The sequence below is a fragment of the Muntiacus reevesi genome, chromosome 7 (genome assembly GCF_963930625.1).
Source record: "Muntiacus reevesi chromosome 7, mMunRee1.1, whole genome shotgun sequence".
Classification (NCBI taxonomy): domain Eukaryota; kingdom Metazoa; phylum Chordata; class Mammalia; order Artiodactyla; family Cervidae; genus Muntiacus; species Muntiacus reevesi.
The window spans coordinates 59,426,953-59,449,312 of NC_089255.1; the positions used below are offsets into that span (position 1 = coordinate 59,426,953).

At 41.8% G+C, this 22,360-nt stretch overlaps 1 protein-coding gene across 1 annotated transcript in view; it reads left to right on the forward strand.

Moving 5' to 3' along the window:
- Positions 1-4,705: 4,705 nt before the first annotated feature.
- FBN1 (fibrillin 1) overlaps positions 4,706-22,360 on the forward strand; it is a 258,732-nt gene continuing 241,077 nt past the window's right edge. Inside the window, exons 1-2 of the mRNA XM_065941593.1 lie at positions 4,706-4,862; positions 5,493-5,837. Of these exons, the coding sequence (XP_065797665.1) occupies positions 5,674-5,837 (164 nt within the window). The 5' untranslated portion in view covers positions 4,706-4,862; positions 5,493-5,673. The remainder of the gene's footprint in view (positions 4,863-5,492; positions 5,838-22,360) is intronic.

The window sequence follows — 22,360 nt, forward strand, 5'->3', positions numbered from 1 at the left end:
AGTCGTCTTTTAATTTCATGGCTACAGCCACCATCCGCAGTGATTTGAGCCCAAGAAGAGGAAATCTGTCACTGGTTCTACCTTTTCCCCTTCTATTTGCCATGAAGTGATGGGACCAGATGCCATGATCTTAGTTTTTTCTAAAATTGACTTTTAAACTGGCTTTTTCACTTTCCTCTTTCACCCTCATCAAGACTCTTTAGTTCCTCTTTGCTTTCTGCTATTTGAGTGGTATCATCCGTATATCTGAGGTTGTTGATATTTCTCCCCACAATCTTGATTCCAGCTTATAACTCATCCAGCCCAGAATTTTGTGTGATGTGCTCAGCATCAGTTAAATAAACAGGGGTGACAGTAAAGAGCCTTATTGTACTTCTTTCTCAATTTTGAACCAGTCAGTTGTTCCATATAAGGTTTTAACTTTTGCTTTTTGACCTGCATATAGTTTTCTCATACAGGTATTATGGTCTGATATTCCCATTTCTTTAAGAGTTTTCCATTTTCTTTAAGAGTTTGTTATGATCCACACAGCCAAATGCTTTAGCTTAGTCAATGAAACAGAAGTAGATGTTTTCTGGAATTCCCTTGCTTTCTCTCTGATCCAACGAATGTTGTCAATTTGATCTCTGGTTCCTCTGCCATTTCTATACCTAGCTTGTACATCTGGAAGTTCTCAATTCAAGTACTGCTGAAGCCTATCTTGAAGGATTTTGAGCATAATCTTACTAGCATGAGAAGTGAATTCCATTTTCTGATAGTTTGAACATTCTTTAGTACTGCCCCTCTTGGAAACTGGGATGAAGATGGACCTTTTCCAGTCCTGTGACCACTGCTGGTTTTTCCAAATTTGCTGACATATTGAATGCAGCACTTTAATAGCATCATCTTTTAGGATTTTAAATAACTCTGCTGGAATTCCATTACCTCCACTAGCTTTATTGGCAGCAGTGTTTCCTGAGTCCCACTTGACTTCACACTCAAGGATGTCTGACTCTAGGTGAGTGACCACACCATTGTGGTTATCTGGGTCATTACGACCTTTTTTGTACAGTTTTTCTGTGTATTCTTGCCATCTCCTCTTGATCTCTTCTGCTTCTATTAGGTGTTTACTGTTTCTGTCCTTTATTGTGCCCATCTTTGCATGAAATGTTCCCTTGATATCTCCAATTTTCTTGAAGAGATATCTAGTCATTCCCCTTCCATTGTTTTCCTTTATTTCTTTGCATTGTTCATTAAAGAAGGCCTTCTTGTCTTTCCTTGCTATTCTCTGAAACTCTGCATTTAGTTGGGTATACCTTTCCCTTTCTCCCTTGCTTTTTGCTTCTCTTCTTTCCTCAGCTATTTGTAAGGCCGCCTCAGACAACAACTTTGCATTCTTGCATTTCTTTCCTTTGGGATGGTTTGGTCACTGCCTCCTGTACAATGTTATGAACCTCTGTCCATAGTTTTCAGGTACTCTGTCTACCAGATCTGATGGCCTTGAATCTATTCATCACCTCCCATGTATAGTCATGAGGGATTTGATTTAGGTCATATCTGAATGGCCGAGTGGTTTTCCCCACTTTCTTTAGTTTAAACCTGAATTTTGCTATAAGGAGGTGATGATCTGAACCACAGTAAGCTCCTGGTCTTGTTTTTGCTGTCTGTATAGAATTTCTCCATCTTTTGCTGCAAAGAATGTAATCAATCTGATTTTGTTATTGACCATTTGGTGATGTTCAAGTCATCTCTTGTGTTGTTGGAAAAGTGTGTTTGCTCTGACCAGTGCATTCTCTTGGCTGAATTCTGTTAGTGTTTGCCTTACTTCATTTTGCACTCAAGGTCAAATTTGATCCCATATGTAGCTGCATTTAATTGATGAGGGTCTCAGATTAGCTGGGACATACTTTTTCATCCTGAACTTCTTAAAGCCATGGCCATTTCAGGGCAGCAGCTAAGAATTTGAAGGAGGAATCTGCTAGGTCTGTTAAGGCTTGGCTTTGGAAGTCAGGAGGAACCTGAGCCGATTCTCTTAGGATTGGTGGAGTTTTTTTAAATGAAGAGGCGAAATAAGGGAATTCTAGCCCCATGGACCAAAGAGTATGATAAGTTTTCAAGAGAGGTGGCTCCTGAATCATCTGGCATCAAGAAAATCTTATTGAAAATACATAATTTTCTTTATTTGTGACTGAATTTTGTTACTGGTAGCACACTGCTCTAATGTGTGTTGATTGCCCGGTTGGTGTATTTCTTACATATTTAAAAGAAATCTCTTTTACTAATCTCTCTTTTTTTAGAAATCTTTTTTCCCCCTTTCCCTCCAGCTCTTTAGTTAAGCCATGACACTTATCACTCAAAAAGGGAAGTATACGACCTAGGGCTCCCATCTAACATGAAGAGGGATTAGAGTCTTTACTGGAGGAAGGGACCAAGGAGAAAAAAAAGAGGGCTAAGGCCTAAAGAAAGCATTTAATCTAAAGCTCTCCTTTAGAAGTGAAACCCTGGAAAGCAGTTTAGGGATAGGGTAGGAGGTAATACAAATGTTCAGAAATGCTGGAATGTTCAGACTTGCAGGGCACCAGGGTTTGCTCTTTGCTTCATGAGCAAAAACCTCAGAAAAGCCCTATGTTCAGCTGTTGCTATCCAACACGTCACTGAGCAGAGGGCTCTAAGAGAGTGGAGGGTCTCACATGCTGCTGGAGTATAGAGAAAACAGAAAGTTTCTGGATTCCCCAGAGGGTGCAGAATAGTCCAGAAAACTGGTGGGCAGGACAGGGCTCTGTAGATCTCCAATCTAACTATTTCTCTTGAGCCATGGTCCCTCTGCCTAGACTTTTTTCCCACTCTGAATACCACCCTTACCTCTTCCTACCTGGGGATCTTTTAAAAATGCCTGTGTTATGGCTCCACTCCAAAGTATTTAAATCAGAAGCTCCAGGGGTTGAGTCCTGGTGTCCGATTTTTTGCAGGTTCCCAGGTCATTCTACTGTATAGCCCGGGTTGAGAACTACTACCCTAATTGAAGTTTAGTCATGTGTTTGGATTTACATTAAACATCACTTCCTTAGGAAAACCTTCGCTGGTCAGCCACAACTTAGGTCAAGTACTCCTGTTATATGTCCTCCGAACAACCAGAACTTCTTTCTCTTGGCATTTAAAAGTTGAGTCATCATTTGTTTCACATCTGCCTTTCCCTGTAGACTACTCTGTGAGGGGAGAAACATTTCTGCCTTGCTTACCCGGGAACTTGGTTCAACCATGCACCAACTGGTACACAATTGGTGTTCAGTAAATGCATCCTGAACAGAGGTTTGCCTTTATTTAGTCTTCGGTGTGTGGTCAAGGCTTCAATTCATGAATCTGCTAAGAGGATTTCTACAGGGTTATGACTTTAAATAGGCTCCATGTTTTCATCTTTGAGACCATGGTATCATGACACTTCAGCAGACTCAGCATCACCATTATAACCCTGTGTAGTCAAAAAAAAAAAAATATATATATATATATATATATATATAACCCTGTGTAGTCAACATTACTCTTGCCATCTTGCAACTGGAAAGAAGTTAAATAACTTGCCCAGGTCCCCATACTCTATTGCCTGGGCACAAATAATCACTGGTAAGGAAAACCCCTTTCAACAGGATTTCTGTTAGTTTGTGCTGAACTCTTATTTCTGTCTTGACAGCTGGTGGCTACTACACGGGGGATTTTCTGGGGGTCTCCAGTTCCAGTGCCTAGGGCCCCTTTCCCCTAGGGAAATCGATTGCGATTTCCTGCCCTACTACACCCTTACAGGGTGCAGGCAACATGGGGCCTTGCCTATAGAAGGATATCATAAATGTTGTCTTCTTCAAAGTCACCGTGCCCTGTTTATCCTGGAGAGGCAGGTGTGTGTGTGTTTGCGTGTATATGAGAGGGAGAGAGAATAGAATGTCTGGGGAGGCGCAAGAGGGTCCTCCAGGAGAAGACTAGGATTAGTTGTGGGCTGGGCCCGAGGACCGTCCCTTCACTGCCTCCACCCCAAATCCCAGGTTCCAACATTCACAGGCCTCTGGGTCGGAATCCCACTCAGACTCTTGAGGCATCTTGGGTTCAGCCTGGGTGACTTGAACTGAAGCTCAGCACCATGCCTCCTCCCTCGCCTGCACATCAGCCCCTGCCCCACAGCGGGGGCCCCCCTGACTCGCCCTGCCCCGGCGGCGTCCGGCCTCTGCTCGGTGCCGGCCCCAGAAGCGCAGTGAGGCGGCCACGGGGAGCCCGAGATGCGTCTCGTTTCGCGCTGGGGCCTCCGAGCTGCCCTCTCCAGCGCGCATTCTTGGTACAGGTGGCACGGCTTCACGCGCCGGCCGGGCTTCCCAGATCACGGGAGAGGCTAATCTCGGGTCTAGATCTCCCAGCCGCGGAGCGGGAGAAACCGCTACTCTACTTCTTCCCGTTCCCTTAACTCCTCACCCCAAAACGCAAAATCCCAGGCTGGGCAGGACCGGATCACCTCTGCCTCCTCCCATTGCGCCAATCCTGCGGGCGAGAGAGGCCCCCGCGCCGAGGCGGCGGCTGGCAAAGGGGAGTGGAAAGGGAGGATGGATGGGGCCGAGGGGTGGGGTGGTGATGAGGGGGATGTAGGAGGGGGTGTCATTTTCTTTTTCTTTCTTTTTTTTAAAAAAAGTATTTCTCTCGCGAGAAACCGCTGCGCAGACGATACTTGAAGAGGTGGGGAAAGGAGGGGGCCGCAGGAGCGGCGGCAGAGACTGTGGGTGCCGCAGGCAGACAGGCGGCCACAGCTGGGACAGCTGCGGGCGGAGCGGGGCAGCGGCTGCTGCGGCCAAGACCGAGGAACAGGCGCCGCAGCCGCCCTGGGAGCCGGATCCGCCGCTTCTCCAGTGGGTGCAGCCAGGGTCCCCATAGGGATCGGGCGGCCGCCGCGGCTGGGGCTCCAGCCACGGAGGCTTTTGCGTTTGCGCCGCGCCGAGGGCAGAGACAGGGACTGGGGTGAGGGGCTGTCCCGGAACGTCCAGAGCTGGCGCTGGCCCTCCCCTGCCTGACAGCTTCCTGGCCCGGGGCTCCTGGTGCCGGGCTCGGCGTCAGATGCTGAGGGGTGGTGGCAGTGCCCGGAGCCGGCCGGGGATGGCGCGGCGGGCTTCCAGCCCGGCGGCTTGGCGGAGAGGACAGACTGGGGAGCTGGGGCGTCAGAGCGCGCATCGCGCGCAATTCGTGCTAGTAAAAAATACACCCAGCGAGCTCGTCCCGGGGTTTAGATCCGCTCAGGACATGGGGACTTTTGCAGCGCCTTTTTCAGGCGGCGCCCGGGAGACCAAGGGGTTAGCTGGAAGCGATGCCGCCGGGGGCCTGGGCTTTTCAGCCAGCTGTGGACCAAACAGTCTTCACTTACCCAAAGTAACTGCGCCACGCGCAGGCGGTGCGCGGGTTGGGCTCGGGAATGGGGACCCTGAGGCTTCAGCATCCTGATGCCCTGAATGTCTCCCCCCGCCTCGGCGATTTGTCTGTTGCAGCTGGCAGGGGCCGCCTGAAGTGGGAGCAGCGCCTGGAGAAGGCGGGAGGAGCCCGGCCCGGGGGACGGGCGGCGGGAGAGCAGGACCCCGGCGGCGCGGCGCGCTCCAGGGCGCAGCGGCGGCCGCGGACAGAGCCCGGGGCGCGGCGAGAGGCGGCGGGAGCCGGCGGCCGCGCGGCATCATGCGGCGAGGGGGGCTGCTGGAGGTCGCCCTGGGATTTACCGTGCTCTTAGCGTCCTACACGAGCCATGGGGCGGATACCAATTTGGAGGCTGGGAACGTGAAGGAAACCAGAGCCAACCGGGCCAAGAGAAGAGGCGGCGGAGGACACGACGCGCTTAAAGGGTAATGCATCGGGCCAGCTGCTTTGGTGTGGGTGTCCCCTCCCTCTTTTCCCGAGTATCAAGATGCAGAGGAACTGACAGAGTCGATTCTGGACAGTAGAAGGATCCTTGATAAGACTCCCTGGGAACACCTTAGAGATGCAAGTGTTACCCAGTCCTCGCTGCAGTTCTTGGCCAAACCATCTTGCTTCTACTCTTTATGGATTTCTGCCCCAGAATAGAGGTCACGGCTAAAAGGAATCTTGGGCCATTGTCGAGGCTGATTTGGGGAGGCGAGGAGGGTTCTTTGAGGAAGAAGGGGAGGAGCTGCGACTGAGAAGAGGGGCAGCCCATCCTTTCCCTTCATACCAATTCCGGTTGTGTGTAGGGAAAGCACTTGCATGGTGGGCATCTTAGTAGATGCTCTGTTTGCAGGGGAGCAGGGAAAGAAGGGATGCCAAGGACAGACATTCAGAGGAGACACATAGCTAATAGTTGGTTCTCCTTGAAATTGCGCTTATTAAAATTAGGGACTGAGTTTTTCCTTTAGATGTCTGCACTGGAAGCGGAGCAGGGCAAGTGTTTCTGAGAACTTGTTTTGCGGTTTTAAGAAGCTCCTTATTTGATGGGGGCAGTAATGCTGCTGTCGCAGGCTTTGAATGAGTGTTAAAAACACGGTCGTGTGTGTGTGTGTGTGTGTTACACACGTGTAGTTGAAGATTTCGCCAGTCTCCTATGCCCCTATTACAGACAATGTTTTAACAGGAAGTATTTAAATTAGGCAGGTTGACTGCCTAAATATTGTCAGTTTCCTGAATCAAAGAAGGGTGGGAGTGCCCTTCCCTTAAAATTGTTCAGATTGAAAGAGCAGAATCTCTGAGAGTGTTCAAATTCAAGCCTCCATAGAAGCAGCAGGATGGATTGTAAATGACCCATTTTGTCTCTTTGGAGGATTCTGTAATGAAACCAGAGAGTAAATACACAGAGGTTTCTATTAACTCGTTGCTCTTTTAAATATTTTTAAAATTTTTAAATTGTTTAAATGGGGTATAGTCGCTTTACAATGTCATGTCAGTTCTGTCGTACAGTAAGGTGAATCAGTTATGCATATACATATATCCATTCTTTTTTAGATTTCCTTCCCATTGAAGTCATATGGAGCACTGTTGTTCTTTTTTGAGTAGTTGTGTAGTTTGGCCCTGAGTGATCAAATGATGGTGTCCACTTGGATATGTGGCTGAACATTTCACATGTTCTTTTTTGTTATGGGTTGTTTTAATTATATATATGTAGTGAAATTTGTGTCTGTATGGCCCAGGTACAGAAAGAAAAAAGTCCAGTAAACTGAACAGATGAGTTTTTGAGTGCTGGTCCAGATAGGGGCAACACAATGGTCAGAGCTAAGCACTTAGACGTTGGTGAAATATGCAGGATTTTCTGACCCTAGGAAACAGTTACGATTAACTTAGTTCCATCTTGGTCTTCGTGGAAAATAAATCAAGGATTCCAACAAGTGTTGGAAAGGAAATTTGCTTATCATATTAAGCCTGATGCTGGTCAGACAGCAGACATTTTTTACCCTGTGTGCACGGCCCATGGCAAGTTCGATAAATGGACTGAAATTCTGATTTTCATCCATTCTCGAAAGGACCTGATTTAGCCTAGCATTTTTCTTTCAAAAAATATATTTCTGCTATATATATATATATTATCTTAGACGCTAAGCTTGACAGTGTTGCTCCTAGGGAGAGATGGGAAGTAGGGGGTTTAATTCTGTGGATGGAGGTCTGCAGGGAGACTTCAGGCCTGGCCAGACATTTGTCTCATCTCTGTGCTATCACCAGCCAGCCTGTTTCCTCGGGAGGCAGACTCCATGTGAAAACAGAAACTAAGCCCTGCTCTGTTGCTTCACAGGATGTCCATGCTTTTACTCACACCAACACTTAGTTCTTTTCAGTTTTACATTTTTTTAAAGTTTATAAAGAAAGACTCTGTGTTTAGGTGGTACGTAGTTGCTAATGGGGACGTAATTCTATTGCAAACTATTCAGAAAGTCTTCCCCAAAGCATGGTGTTAATAGATCAGTAATTATGAACATTTCTAATTCTCATGTTATCTATGAGATTTTGCATACATATGAAAAATTTAGCAAATAATTATAATTAACCTTTGTAGCATAACTATATATTAATATACTATAATAATGAACCTTTATAATATAAAGGTTTTTATTTTTATAAATCTTATGTTATCTATAATGTTACATGCATATAATGTATGCATTATATATATACATATTTGAGGTAAAAAATTAAACTTTGAAAGGATATACAATAAAGATATTTCCCACCTACTGCTCAGAGACTGTTTTCTTATGTATTTTTCTAGAAATAGTATAATACATGTACAAATATATATATTATATATATATAAACTCACTTAGATATGTGTGTATATCCTTTTTAATGTCTGGAATGTACTATACATACTGTTCCCAACCTGTCTTACTTTTACAAATCTTTACTGCATCTTTCTATCAACTCATAGGGATCTACCTCAGGTGTTCTCTTGGCGTACAGAATCCCATAATATGGCTGGAACAGCTTCCTGATGATGGCTCTTTAGATTACATTAAAGTTTTTGCTATTACCGACATTCTTCTACCTGCATGTTGGTGTCCATCTGAACATTTATGTGTAGTATAAACTGACGAAGGAAAATATAATTGCTGTTTATCAAACGTCTTCCCATAGGCTTGAAATGAATGCCGGCTCTGTTCTTAAATTTGAATAGCTTTTAAAATGTATTCTCTCTGCTTATTGCTATTACAATCTCACATGAGTAAGTCTTCAACCACACCATGCTGTATACATCACCAGGAAGAGCAGTCGTGTGTTCCATTTTTCCAGTTATTGCTTAAAACTCCTATTTTGACTAGTTAAAATATTAGCAGCTTCAAAATCAACCTCTTTGACCACAGTGAAACCTGTTTGCCATTTTGATGTACAGTTTATGAAATGAAAGTGATCTGAAATCCCCAAGTCTGCCTGATGCCCAGTTGGTGGCAGCAACTTTCAGCACCTCACTGATATTTCCTCTATTTGAAAGGTGCTTTAAGCCCATCAGTGTCTGCCACCCATTGGTCTGGGCTCTCCAGAAGTCACTGTCTTCTTAACTTGCTCTGATGTGACAGGGAACCGCAGAATTTGCCTGGGTATTCTTCTTGGGATGTGTGGTCCTCTCCTCTCAGCTCCCTCGAGTCCCTGGCTAGGGACCTGCATGGTTTTCCCCTCTTTGGGTGTGTAGTCCTGGTTTGTCCGTCTCTCCTCCCATCCTGTTGCAGGTGTTTTTTTTTTTTTCCCTCTCTCTTCCCACTGGGCAGCAGAAGTTGTTCCACAGTGGAAATTTAAGCATCCTCAAGTTTCTTCCCAGCTTTCACTGTGTTTTCTTAGAGTAAATCGCCAATTTCTGTTTTTACAGGAAATCCTTTTTTTTTTTTTTTTTAATGGAATGAGTGTGGTCCCTATTCACTCTGCAAAAATTGCATTTCTCTCTATTTTGAAATGAAGATTTTGCAAGTTTTAAAAACGTTTTCAAGCAATAAATGTATAATGATTTTTGTTTGCCTGGGCACCGCTTAACATGTGTGAAATGACTTTATGAGACATAATAAAATCCTAGCTTTATCATTTGAATTTCAGGTCACAAGAATTTTCTCAGCTAAATTCTTAACTTCTGTGATTAGGCAAAAAGTGTACGAGACAATCTAATTTTAAAAACACATAGCTCTACTTGAATAGCAATAGTTATGCACCATTTATGTTTGCCTTATTGCTTTAGCTCCCAGATAAGGAAATATTACGGTTTCCCATCAAAGGGAAAAATTCTTGAGAGTGAAACCCCCTCTTCCCAAATCTGATAAGATGGATTGTTGCACTTTTATCCGTATTGCCTGGTTTATAAGTATATAAGACTGGTTGTATTTCACACAATTTGTCCCCTTGTGCCTGATTCCTTTGGTCTTTGTTTATTTGTTTATTTTTTTTTCCAGGAGTCTTATTACCAAAAAAAAAAAAAAAAAACACGCGGAACCGTTCATACACAGGGTAGATTATGTGATGGCAAACTCTGAGGGATTAATTACACAGAAATCTGTTATTAAAATAAAGAACTTTAACAGGGCATACAGAAAAATTTCTGCAGACTTCATAAAGTCCACTTTACTTTATAAAGGGGACTTTAAGACTTCATCCAAAGTCAGATAGCCTAATAATTAAATATGAGGCAAAAATCCTGCAGTGGTATGGTTTGTCTTTTCATTTATTGGATAGATTAAGCTAAAGTATTGCGACACCATGAAAAAAAGAGATTTTTTAAAATAAAAGGTTTCAGCAATTCCACATTTTAAACAAGACAGGAGACAAAGTATTTATTTATGGGATTCATTTTGTAACATTTGAGACATAAAACTTGGTATTAGGATACACAGACATAGTTTGTTTGCTTTTTCCTACAATAAACCAAACAATAAGCCTAACCAGTTTGTGAATTTTAGCCTTAATTTCCAAGGTGAAAATAGGATGTTTTCTTAAAATAGAAATAAACTGTATTAACAATTTCTTTGTGTCTAGAAACCCAACAAATAGGCCTATCCTAGAAACAGGATTTTGTTTCATGAAATTTTTAAAGAAAGCTGAAATAGAAAATCTTATGAGGGCTGAGTTATATGGCAGACACATGGGAGTTTAATATTTTAAGTTTGTTAAGCTTGACTTTCCCATTAGATTGTAAAATCATCAGTGGCAAGAAATGAGCATTTTAACACTAACTTGTTGAAGCTGGGATTGAAAAAGTTCATTAATTCAAGAAGCCTTGATCGAATGCTGCCTTGAATTTAGCTTTGTGGAATGCTAGAGACATGCTGCCCACAACCTGGAGGAGTTGGATATTTCCTCGGAGAATAAGATGCATTAAAAAAACTGGGAGACAACAGAAAAGCAGGAAAGGGCATGGGGTCTAGGAGTAAGTAAAAGTAAACAATAATAACATCTGTAGCAGTGTTATTTGATGACTTTTATGTGCCAGGCACGGTTCTCAGTGTTCTGCATATGACAGCACATTCAGTGCTCATCCCATCTGTATAGGGTGAGCCCTTTCATTACCTTCCCTCTACAGCTATGAGAGCTGAGGTATGCAGAGGTTAAGTTTTAAAGACAAATTCTTAATATTAAATTTTCTTTCTCCATTAATTTTAGTTATGGTTTTGGTTTTCATTCCTCTGGACAAAAATGCAGAACTAAGACATTGGTAAAATTCCACTTAAAATTCCTAATATTCCTTCATGCTAGTTCACAAATCCCAGGTATAATTAATAATGTAGTAATATAATATTTTGTCAAACAGGAAGCTTTGATATTTCTGCAAGGACTAATAAAACACAGAGGGACTTATAGCATGTCTGAACTGTGGATTCTCTGGTAGCACATGCATTTTAGTATTATATCTTGAATTTTTATTGAGGATGTCAGGTAACCATCATAGGCATCCTTCATCTGCATTGCCCATGGTTCTGAACTGGAGACATTCCTCGTTATGTCATTCAGAATCTCTTGCTCTCATGTCCCATGTGAGAAACTTCTCTCTGGATAGAGTTGCACGAGGTGTTTCTCTTTCCAGGGGAAACTGGTATGTCTCTTTAAGTTTTCATCAATATGATGAGTTATTTAATTCTTTCATTTCATTTTTCACCTTGGTTGCCTGTAAACTCAGAGTCATTAACATAGTGTAATTTTTTACATTAAATTGCAACAATAATGCAATTACAACAACAACAACAACAAAGAATAGCAAGCTCTGGTATATTGTTCACTATTGCATTGTTCATGTATTACTCATTTAATACACAGATACTTTATGAGAAAGATTATACATACTTGCCCATTTAACAGATGAGGAAACTGAGGGATGCAGTTTTCCAGTGATTTTAGTTATTCCTTCAGGGACATAAACTAATAAGAGATGGAGCTGGGAAATCTGGCTTCCTAGTCAGTGGTCCTTAACCATTGTATTTTGATGATTCTCAATTACAGTAAATCCTATACCTGACAAGTTTCTTCCTTTCTTCCACATTCGTGATACCTTCATTTCCCAAGAATCTTCTGCCATTGCTGTGGAGAAAGGCTCAGCGTTTATTGAAGGCAGACACATTCCCATGACAAGCAAAGTATCGTGGGAATGGATTTATTCAGAAATGATTTGGCAGTGGATGACTGTCAGGAACCAGCAAACGGTGGAGCACGCTGCTTGTTTTGTAAATAAAATTGTGTTGAACACAGCCATGCCCATTTATTTATGTGTTATCTATGTCTGCTTTCACACTTACTGGCAGAAGAAGAGTAGTTGTGATAAAGATAGTAGGGCTTGGCAAAACGGAATTATTTGCTGTTTCTCCCTTTACAGAAAAAGTTTGCTAACCTCTGGTCTGTGTGATAAATGAGTCCTTAGTAGGACCGAGAACTTATTGAAGGCTGAGTTTTTGTTTATTTTATCACTAAGGATATCTAGAAACTGGGCACATACTAAGTATGCATTAGGCAATTTTTGAATGGTTGACCAACTTTAATCGACTAATTGAGTAAGGTAAATTATGTATATATTAGAGCTTGGTGGAAGTACAGGAGAGAAATAAGGAAACATTTGAGTGAAAAAGGCATGAAACAGTATATAATGTTCTGGTGATTGAGGGCCATCTGAGTACAACGGGCAGGGTTTGCACTCGTGACTCAGGGCTTTGCGGGCACGGCTCTCAGTGTAGCCTATGAAAGTAGAGCCCCCTGGAAGTGTGGTCTGCCACCATGTATGTCTGTCTGCCACCGTGTATGTCTGTCCATAGGCCCGGGTGGGCGAGGGACCACAGGATGCAAGATGTTATACTGTCTGAGTGTTGTGAAAGCGGAGGATGACGACATAATACAGGATTCTAAGATGGAAATGTGATCAGATCTTGGCCACTGGTCGAGGTGTAAAAGGTATATGATATAGGGAGTAAGGAGACTAGAGGCAAGGAGACTTGGGAAGCTAATATAGGAATGATGGTGAGAGCGCATGATGGTCAGAGCTGCAGTGGTGGGGGAGATGTGGTGGTGGTGAGGAGGAGGCTAAAGTGGCAACATGAGCAGTACTTGACCATTTGGTTATGAGAGGCAAAGGCAAGGAAGCTTCCAATGTACATGTACCTCCATGTACACTGAAACTTATTACATGTAAAAACATTATAACATTATTAATGAGAAACTAAAGAGAGAGTTATTCCTAGTCTCTTTACTATAAGGAAATAAGCTATTTTATTTGTGTTTTGGTTATCTTATTGCTACGTAACCAATTACCCAAACTTAGTGGCTTAAAACAACAACAATTTTATTATTTCTTATGATCCTGCAGGCCAGGAATTTGGACAGGACGCAGTGGGGAGTCTTGTCTCTGCTTCCCACAATGTCTGTTGGGTCTGAAATGAGTAAGATGACTTCTCCACGTGTGTTTCTGGTCTGTGATCGTAGACTGATGCTTGCAGTCCTGTTTACTTTGGTGTGGTTGAGCTAAATGGATGGACAGAGGAAGGGATAAAAGAAGCAAAGAGCCACTCGTCTGGCTCTGCTGGGAGCCAGACTTCCAGATTTCAAAGCTCTCTCCTATGTGATCTCCTGCCTGGGCCAGCCCCTGGGGATAGGCCACTGAGTGTGTTTTTGCAAATGGGGAAACTGAGCCCCAGGTGCAGCTACCAGATTTTGTTCAGGTTAAGTGTCTGTTGGGGCTGGATGGTGAACAATAGCCTCTTCATCTCTGGTCACATGTTTTAACCCCACCAGTTGACCACAGACTGAGATGAATGGCTAAAAGCTGGCTGGAAGGGCCTGAATGAGTTCATATGTTATCAGGGTTGGCTGGGTTTCTTGGTTCTCCTCCATACAGTCTCAGATTGTCTCCCTTTCCCCGTGGACCATCCAGCAGCATCGCCAGACTTTGTACAAGGCAGCTGAGGATACCAAGAAAACAAAAGTGGAAGCTACCAGACTTTCTTCAGACAGTCTTGTCTGAAATTCCATGCAAGTCACAGACCTTGCTCAGATTCAAGAGTGTGAACTAATAAGCTCTGCCTCTTGATGGAGGTGAGGGGCAGGCAGCCTGTGTCTACAGGGAGAGGAAGAATTAAGGGGCAAAATCTTTGGAGAATAGCTACCACAGTGAGGCAGCGGGTTTGTGAGAAGTCTAATCAGATGTTTCAATTCTAACTTGATCTCCTCTGATTGACTTAGTTTCCCATCGTAGTTGCTTCATTGTATTTTGCTTGCAGCGACCTCAGAATTCTACATAAATAATGTATCTCTGTGATCTTTTAGATTAAGGTTAAGGGCTTTGCTCTTATTTTGGCTACAGTTCCGCATTTAAAGAATTTGCAAATCCCAGGAATAAGACCATAGTTCCTAAAAATCTGGCAAGTTATGAAACTCCTAACTCCCCCTCCCCACTCCATTTCCTTTAGCCTCTAAGAATCTCAAGGACAAATTTAATGCACAATCACTTAATTTTGTTAATTTAGGTATCTGATGTTTTATCTTCCTTCTATATGGAATTATACTTTAAATTTCTGCTAATAGCCCCCTTTTATATATCTGTTGGTGTTAGTCGCCTCAGAAACACTTTTTAAAAAAAATCTGGGATTATAATTAATAAATAAAAATAGATGTACAGTTGTCAATAGAACTAATATGATAGTGAGCTGAACTCTTTTTTTTTTGCATTAATGGAATAGCTACATTGTTCATAGAATAAAATTGGATTAGGAATACAGTCAAGTTTGGATTATGGATCCAAAACTCTATTATATCAAACCCTGGTCTTAAGTTTCTGTGACTTTACCATTTTCTCAAGTGGCTTTTTTTTTGTTGTTGTTGCTGAAGTTATCACTGAGTCTATTTATTCAGTCCCCTCTGAGGGGAAGGGAGAGAGGAAAATTCACTATCTCTACCATTCCCAGCCAAAGATGTATTCCAGACGGCAAGCAGGCCCAGAGTGGGGGAACTGCTCCATTAGACAAGTGATTTGGTTCAGGGTTTTGAAGGGTTGTGAATTCCTAGACCATCAGTCATACTTACATTCAAATATAAGTATCCAAACACATCTAAGTCCAAATATAGTACAACCATTCTGTGATGTTGGTGTTGGGACATAGGATTTATGTCGGCCCTATGGGCACATTATGTCTGCTGTCAAGTTCGCGGTTTTGAACTGAAGAATAGTAATATCTCTGTTAATAAAGAAATGTATTCCAGAGACAAACAGGTTTTTGTTTTGTTTTTCTGTTTCTTCTCCTTTGCCTCCGTCCTCTTCCTCTTTGCCTTCTTTCTTATCATAATTTCTCCCCCCCTTTTCTTTTTTCATTGTCATCTCATCATCTTTTTCTTATACTTTTGTAAGCTGCGCTACTAATAAAATAGGGATGATGAAGATCAAATAAGGGTTAAAACATTAAGAAAAAGAAATTCTTACTAAAATGTTCATTTTTTACTTGAGGGTCTTGGGGTGTTCAAAAAGAAAACCAGGGATAATGTTTTTGTTAGGAGAGGGAAGGAGAAAGATTGAGGGAGGCCAGAGGAGAGAGTTCAGAGAAAGTTCTGTAGTGGAGTTCCATCAGCCAGTGGCTCTGGGCTAGACAGAGCAGGTGCCGGCAGCTAACAGATCCTGATGACGACTCCTGGCAACACTGGTACCAGGCTCTTCAGGAGACTGAGGGCTTTTGGAGGGGAGTCAGGACACGAAAGAAAGACACTTGGATGTCAGAAAACATTCCTGTAAAAACATTCAAAGGAATGTAGTGGAAAAACAAGTTAATCCATCATTTATTATGAACCTTTATATATGGTGCCATGTTGCTCGGTTCATCCCCCTTGGCTCATGGATAATGGTTCATTGTCTGCCATTTCCGCTACCCATTCACTGCTAATTTATAATATCATATAATCAGACCCTAATAGGTTGGTACCTTCGCAGAGTAGCTTTTAAAGACTCTTCTTATTTGTAGAATTTTTTTTTCACAGCTCAGATTTTCCTCCATTGTCAGGCCATCCACCTTCACAAAAACATTACAGAATATTTATAGTGGGACCATCTTTAGAAATTTATAGATGCTTAAACTGATGCCCAGAGAAGGTTCATTAAAGTGTTCAGGGTACTAATGTTTTTGTCTTAACTTCATAGGTATGGAAGCTGAGTCATACCGTAGCAAAAGGGGATTTAAGTAGAAGTATGTTTTTGGGCTTCCCGGATGGTACAAGTTGTAAAGAATCCTCCTGCCAATGCAGGAGATGCAGGAGACTTGGGTTTGATTTCTGGGTTGGGAAGATCCCATGAAGAAGGCAATGACAACCCACTTCAATATTCTCACCTGTAAAATCCCATGGACAGAGGAGCCTGACAGGCTACAGCCCGTGGAGTTTCAGAGAGTCGGACACGACTGAGTACACACAAATGAAAAATGATGTTGTTGGGTAGGAGTTTATGCTTCTTGTTTGTCTTCATACCCTAGAGAGGGTGACTGTTATCTGTAAGTCCTCAGCTGTACTGCACATAAGCAAAATTCCTGCATCGCGTGGGCATGGACATTTTTCCTGTTCTTGTTTATTTGGCCTTAGACAGTGCGATCTGTTTCTCTGTGGTCAGCCTTGATGGCAGGCTGGACACTAGGGTTTTAGCTCCCCAGTCCTACCCTGCTGTCAGTGAAAGCCTCCAGATTAGGTGGGGTTGAGTGGGGTGGGGCTTTTTAAGGGAGGTGGTTGCTAGTAAGGGGGTGGGAGAAACAGAAATGGGAGGCTCCTCTGGGAGTCTTGTGGGTGTAATCCCCCCATCCCCACACTCACACTGCTAATTAGCAATTAGTCCTGGGATTAACCCTGTCAATTCTAGGTCTATAAGCTCAGACTCTTATCTTGTAACTTATCTTGATTCAACTATCTAGACTACCAATTTATACATTTAGATTCCATGAAATAAGTGTGCCTGTGAAGAAGAAAAAACAATCTCAAATTCTTCTGTATCATCTATCCCACCAATTTTGTAGAACACTTGCCTACTCCAAGTGACAACGATTTATTGAGCATCAGCTGTGTTTTAATTGGACCTAAAGCTGAATTCTCAGAATGAACACCCTGTCTCAAGCCTGTTGATACTATTATCTTCTTCCAGTGATTCTATGCAGAACTACATGTGAGCTATATTAACTCCCTTTACTGTTGGGGTTAATGTCCAAGGTGACATGAACAAGTACCTTTCAGGGAAGGACTTGAGATGCAACCTTCAAGTCGACACCTAGTTTTTAATCTTTCACGGACTACTGCTGCCTCACACCCCAGAGTTGAGGCCACTGACCTCAAGTTTGCAAATTTTATATCCCATTACCACCCTGTGAGCTCTGTACTCCCCAGGGCCACATAGTTGATGTTTTAGCTGGAATCTGAGAAAGTGTCTGCACATTTCCTGAAGAGTTGGCTAGGAGTGATTTGGCAGTTCAGTCATAAAAACCCAGAGCTAGCGGCTGGGGTATACGTTATAATTACCTCACACTGTTTCCTATTTGAGCCTGGTTGTGGGTAGCTGGGTAGAGTGGTATTGCCTGTGGGATTATATTTGAAGGACCAAGGAGTCATTTTCAATGAACTCTAATAACCGTTGGCTGTGTTTTCAGGGAGGCTTGGAAGTGTGGATACAGACATGCCTGGGGTCAGAGTCTGGCTCCATCACCTACTAGGCAGAAATCTCAGACAAGTGACTTGACCTGGCTGAGCCTCAGTTTCCTCCCTTGTAAAATGAGGTTGTAATACTCACCTCTCTGAGTTTCCTAAGACTTAATGAGAGGATACATTTCAAATTCCTGTTTCAGTGCCTGATGGATTTATCTATAGTATACAATCAATGCTATCTGGCTATCAAAGTCTCCACTTTCTCATGTTGGGCATAATTATTTTCAGAAACATAGGAAGCAAACTTGAACTTCAAAATTTATAAAATTATAATCTTAATTTTGTATATAATCTTAATTATAATCTTAATCTTAATTTTGTTTGTGAAGGTTTGGTTATATATACCTAAAGGTGACATGCAGATAAGATTTTTATTTTTCAATTTCCCCTTCTTCCAGATTATTTATAATTAATATTGCCCCCCTCCCCCTGCCAATTCTTCCAAAAAAGTTTGCACTTTTTTTACTGGCAGATCTGGCAAATGGCTTTGTCTCCTTCCTGATGAACCTTCCCCCCGCCACCCCTCAAGAACCTTTGTGAAAAGCATTTATATTTCAGGAAATGGAAGCACTAGTTTGAAAACCACTTTCATTGGCAGTATTGCAAAGAGATGCCCTGAGAGTTGGGACTGTTTGTGGTGAGGTTGCTGGGTATTTTGGAAATGGGCTTAAATTGCCTTGTCAGAATAAGAGTTTGGCTATGATCAGGTAGACAGGATGACCACTGGTAGGTAATTCCAAGTCATACTGCCTTTCATCTCATGATCTCACAGGTAAAGAGAGAAACTCTTTCCCAGCTTCCACACATCAGATCTCAGAGAGAACTCTGGCACTGCTCCTGTCACGTGCCTGTCACTGTGGCCAAAGAAATGGGGCAAGTGGGCTGGCCAGGACTGAGGGGTGTGGAATGGCTTCCTGTTTCCTAAGAGGAGTTAGGGTAGCAAAAGGAGGAAGAGATGCTGAATGAGAAGCACAACACATCTGCTCTGGACCAACAAACCTCTCCTTCCCACGTCATTCCCACATCCCAAGACTCATTTCATCAGTGGTTGCTCTTCTCTCTGGATACCTGTGGACAGGCCTTGCTTGCGTGATCTGGGGCTGGACTGACTCAGATTGTCCACCCTTGAAAAGAGCCATTGCCTTCACTTTCCAGCTGAGCGTTCCCATCCTTGGGCTTCATGCCTTGCAGCAACATAATGCTCAGTCAGTACAAAGGGATTCTCATTTGTCGCGTTTCTTCTGTGCCTTATTTCTTTTGAGAAATTTAAAATCTTTGTAGTTTTTTCATTTTCCTTTAATGATTCCCATTTTGATTTTAACGAGAGTTGGCTTTCAAGAGATCTTAAACTATTGAACATCTGGGAAAGTGGGCCAAAACATACTTTATCTTAATTTAGGCAAAGCTTTGGTAGAATTCCTATACCCTTGCACCCTTACACATTAACCTCTAGTTAACTGATTGGCAATAAACTCTAAGAAATTGTAGTTGCTTTATATTCATTCACAGCCTATAAAAATAAGGCTTCTTTAAATAAGGAATAGTTTAAACAGATAATAGTTATTTTTCTGCTTGTCATTAAAAATGTTCAAATTACCTAATATCTCTTATTCCCATGGGATAAATCACACAACCAAAGTTAATAAAAAAGCAAAAATGTAGAAACAAACAACTACCAGGTACTTCGTCTGCTCTGCTAATTTCCCAGGAAATAAATAAACCTCAAATAAAAAAATAATCTTTTATTTTTAAACTTTTGAAAACCTTTCAAGAATCTTATAAGAATATGCAAGTCAGGTTTTCCTTCTTTTTTTTGGTCAACAGTTCTGACATTATGTTGGTGAACATTTGGCAGAATTCTAGTTAAGAGGATCTAATTTAATCTTGGATTGACCCAGGTGCTTATTTGCATTTGGGCCTCTCCTTAACAATCAGGAAACATATCAGCCTTCCTCACTAAATTATTTCCTCGTTTCATTTCCTATTTCCCATGACTGTAAGAATTCTTCCGTTCGTGAAAAGCCAAAATTCAGCCTTCTTATGGACCTGATGCAAATTAGTCCCCTTTCCTTCAAACTCTTGTTAACTTATGTATTTATGTTTTTGTCATAAAGAAGTATGTGGTGTCCTTATGAAAATGAATCATGTCAGAAAGTAGTTCAGTGCCCAAGAAAACCCACTCCCTGGGCTGTTATTTTCACAAGGGTGATTAAGTCATTTGTTCTGAACTTTAGCTTTATTGAGTAGCTGCATATGTGAGATTCACAGAAGCACTTTGGTTAGTTCTTGCCTGTTGCTTAAGATGGTAAACATGTTGGAATTGGACTGTTGTTAGCTTTTATTGGTAGTCCACATCCCACTCAAGAATGTTGAGTTACATAACAGGTAAAAATGGTTCTTATATGAAGGGAAAAAAATAAAGCAGAAGTGTGGTGTTGTGATGTATAGAAGAGTAGGGCTACAGGAAGATCTAAGCCAGATGCTGCTGCAAAGTTGTTGTTTTCTAACCTGTAATATGGAAAATTTCAAATATATGCAAAACTAGAATACTACAGTGAAGCTCCAATTTCAGTCGTTATCAATGAATGGCCAGTCTCATTGTATCTACTTCTCTTCCCTGCCACAGATTATTTTAAAGTAAATCCCTGAAAAATAATTAGTCACCATTTCAATATGCATCTGTAAATGATAAGGACTCTTTAAGAAACAAACATCATATTACTATCATTTTCAAATTAGCATTAATTAAAAATATTATCAAATATACAGTACTTCATATAATTTTTATGTTTAATAATATTGTATAAATTTGATTAAAGTTAAGTGAGGTTGCTCAGTTGTGTCCAACTCTTTGCGACCCCAGGGACTGTAATCTACCAGGCTCCTCCATCCGTGGGATTCTCCAGGCAAGAATACTGGAGTGGGTTATCATTTTCTTCTCCAGGAGATCTTCCCAACCCAGGGATCAAACCCGGGTCTCCTGCATTCCAGGCAGACACTTTAGCATCTGAGCCACCAGGGAAGCTCCCTGATTAGATTAGAAACTTTTATTTTTTATAGTTCATTCAAATCAGGACCCAAATTAAGTCCATCTTTTAAGAGTAATTGGTTGATTATTCTCTTAAATATTTTTAAATATATAGATTGGCCCTCTTGTCATTTTTTCTTGTAATTTATTTTGATAAATCTCTTAAATATTTTTAAATATATAGATTGGCCCTCTTGTCATTTTTTCTTGTAATTTATTGAAGAAATGGATTCATGTTATATATCACTTCTAAAAAACTGAATTCAGAAGCAAAGAGAAGAGTGGTGGTTTCTCGGGGCTGGAGGGAAGGGGAAATGGGGAAATACTGGTCAGAGGGTTCATGCTTCTAGTTATGAGGTGAACAAGTTTTGAGGATCAAAGGTACAACACGATGAGTATCGCTAATAATGTTGTATTATATGCTTGCAAGTTGCTAAGAGAGATCTGAAATGTTCTCACCACACACACACACACACACACACACACACACACACACACGCGCGCGCGCGCGCGCGCACGCGCGCACACATGCACATATACACAAAATAGTAATTATGTAACCAAGTGGAGCTAATACTTTGGTGGTGATCATTTTGTAGTGTATAAATGTATCAAATTGTCATGTACTATACATTACAATATTATCTGTCAATCCTATCTAATAAAGCTGGGGGAGAACAAGAAATTGGTTCACGTTCTGTAGGGCAGTGGCACTTACAATGCTAGACCATTGGCTGCTTGTTTTCAGCCTGTGATGAGATGAAAATCATGTGCCAATAAATGCAGTGTGTCATTGAGCGCACTGTTTAGCTGAGCTGTTATTTATTTTTTTTCATAGCAAGGCTTTCTAGATGAAGGAAGCAGTGAGATGATTTACACTCCAGCTTAAGTTCCTTATCTCATTATAGATTAGTAATATATAGTGTGTGGACTAGCACTGGTCAGTCCTTGGACCACACTTGGAGTGCGGAGCTTCAGGGTTTCTTCCAGTCTGTTGATGACTGCATCCCAGGGCTGGTGGTACTCACTGTGTTCTTCTGTCCTCTGTTGTTATGACTTGCTAGTTAGAGCTAGGAACTAGATTCAACTCGGAATCAACTTTTTGGCAAGAAGACTTTGTAAGTGATGTTTGTACTTCCATTCAAAGGTATTTTCTTGTCTGCTAGCCTCTCTTTTTGTACTGTTAGCTGCCATTGATGATCATTGTCTAGGTCTTAATTTATTAGGATAGAAGAATGGCAATATTTGAATTCTGTCCTTTTGTATTTGTTTATTAGCACTGGAAAGTTTTATGTCTAGTTTTGAACTTACACTCAATGCCTCACACCCAGCGATGTCTGCAATGCTGCCAGACCTGCTTTTTCTGCACTTGTCTAAACTGACCCATGACTTTGAGGGTTGTAGAAGAATTATTTAATATCTAATGCTGAGGCATAGCGATGATGAGGTCTAACACTGTGGAAAATTTACACAGAAGGAACCAAGCATTTGAGAGGGCAGAGAAGGAAAGATATAATTCTGCAGGGGCCCATTCCTTTCCCCTCTGCCCATGATTTTTTGTGCAAGTGAAGATGGAGACTCTCAATGTGCTATTTTTGTTTATAGTAGGAGTTTCAGGCAAGGGGTTATAAAAAGTTGGTGAGATTTTGAACTATGAGTGGATAGAAGAAGACATTTGCAGATATTTTAACATTCACAAGTGAATGTTTTTACCCTCATTTCTTT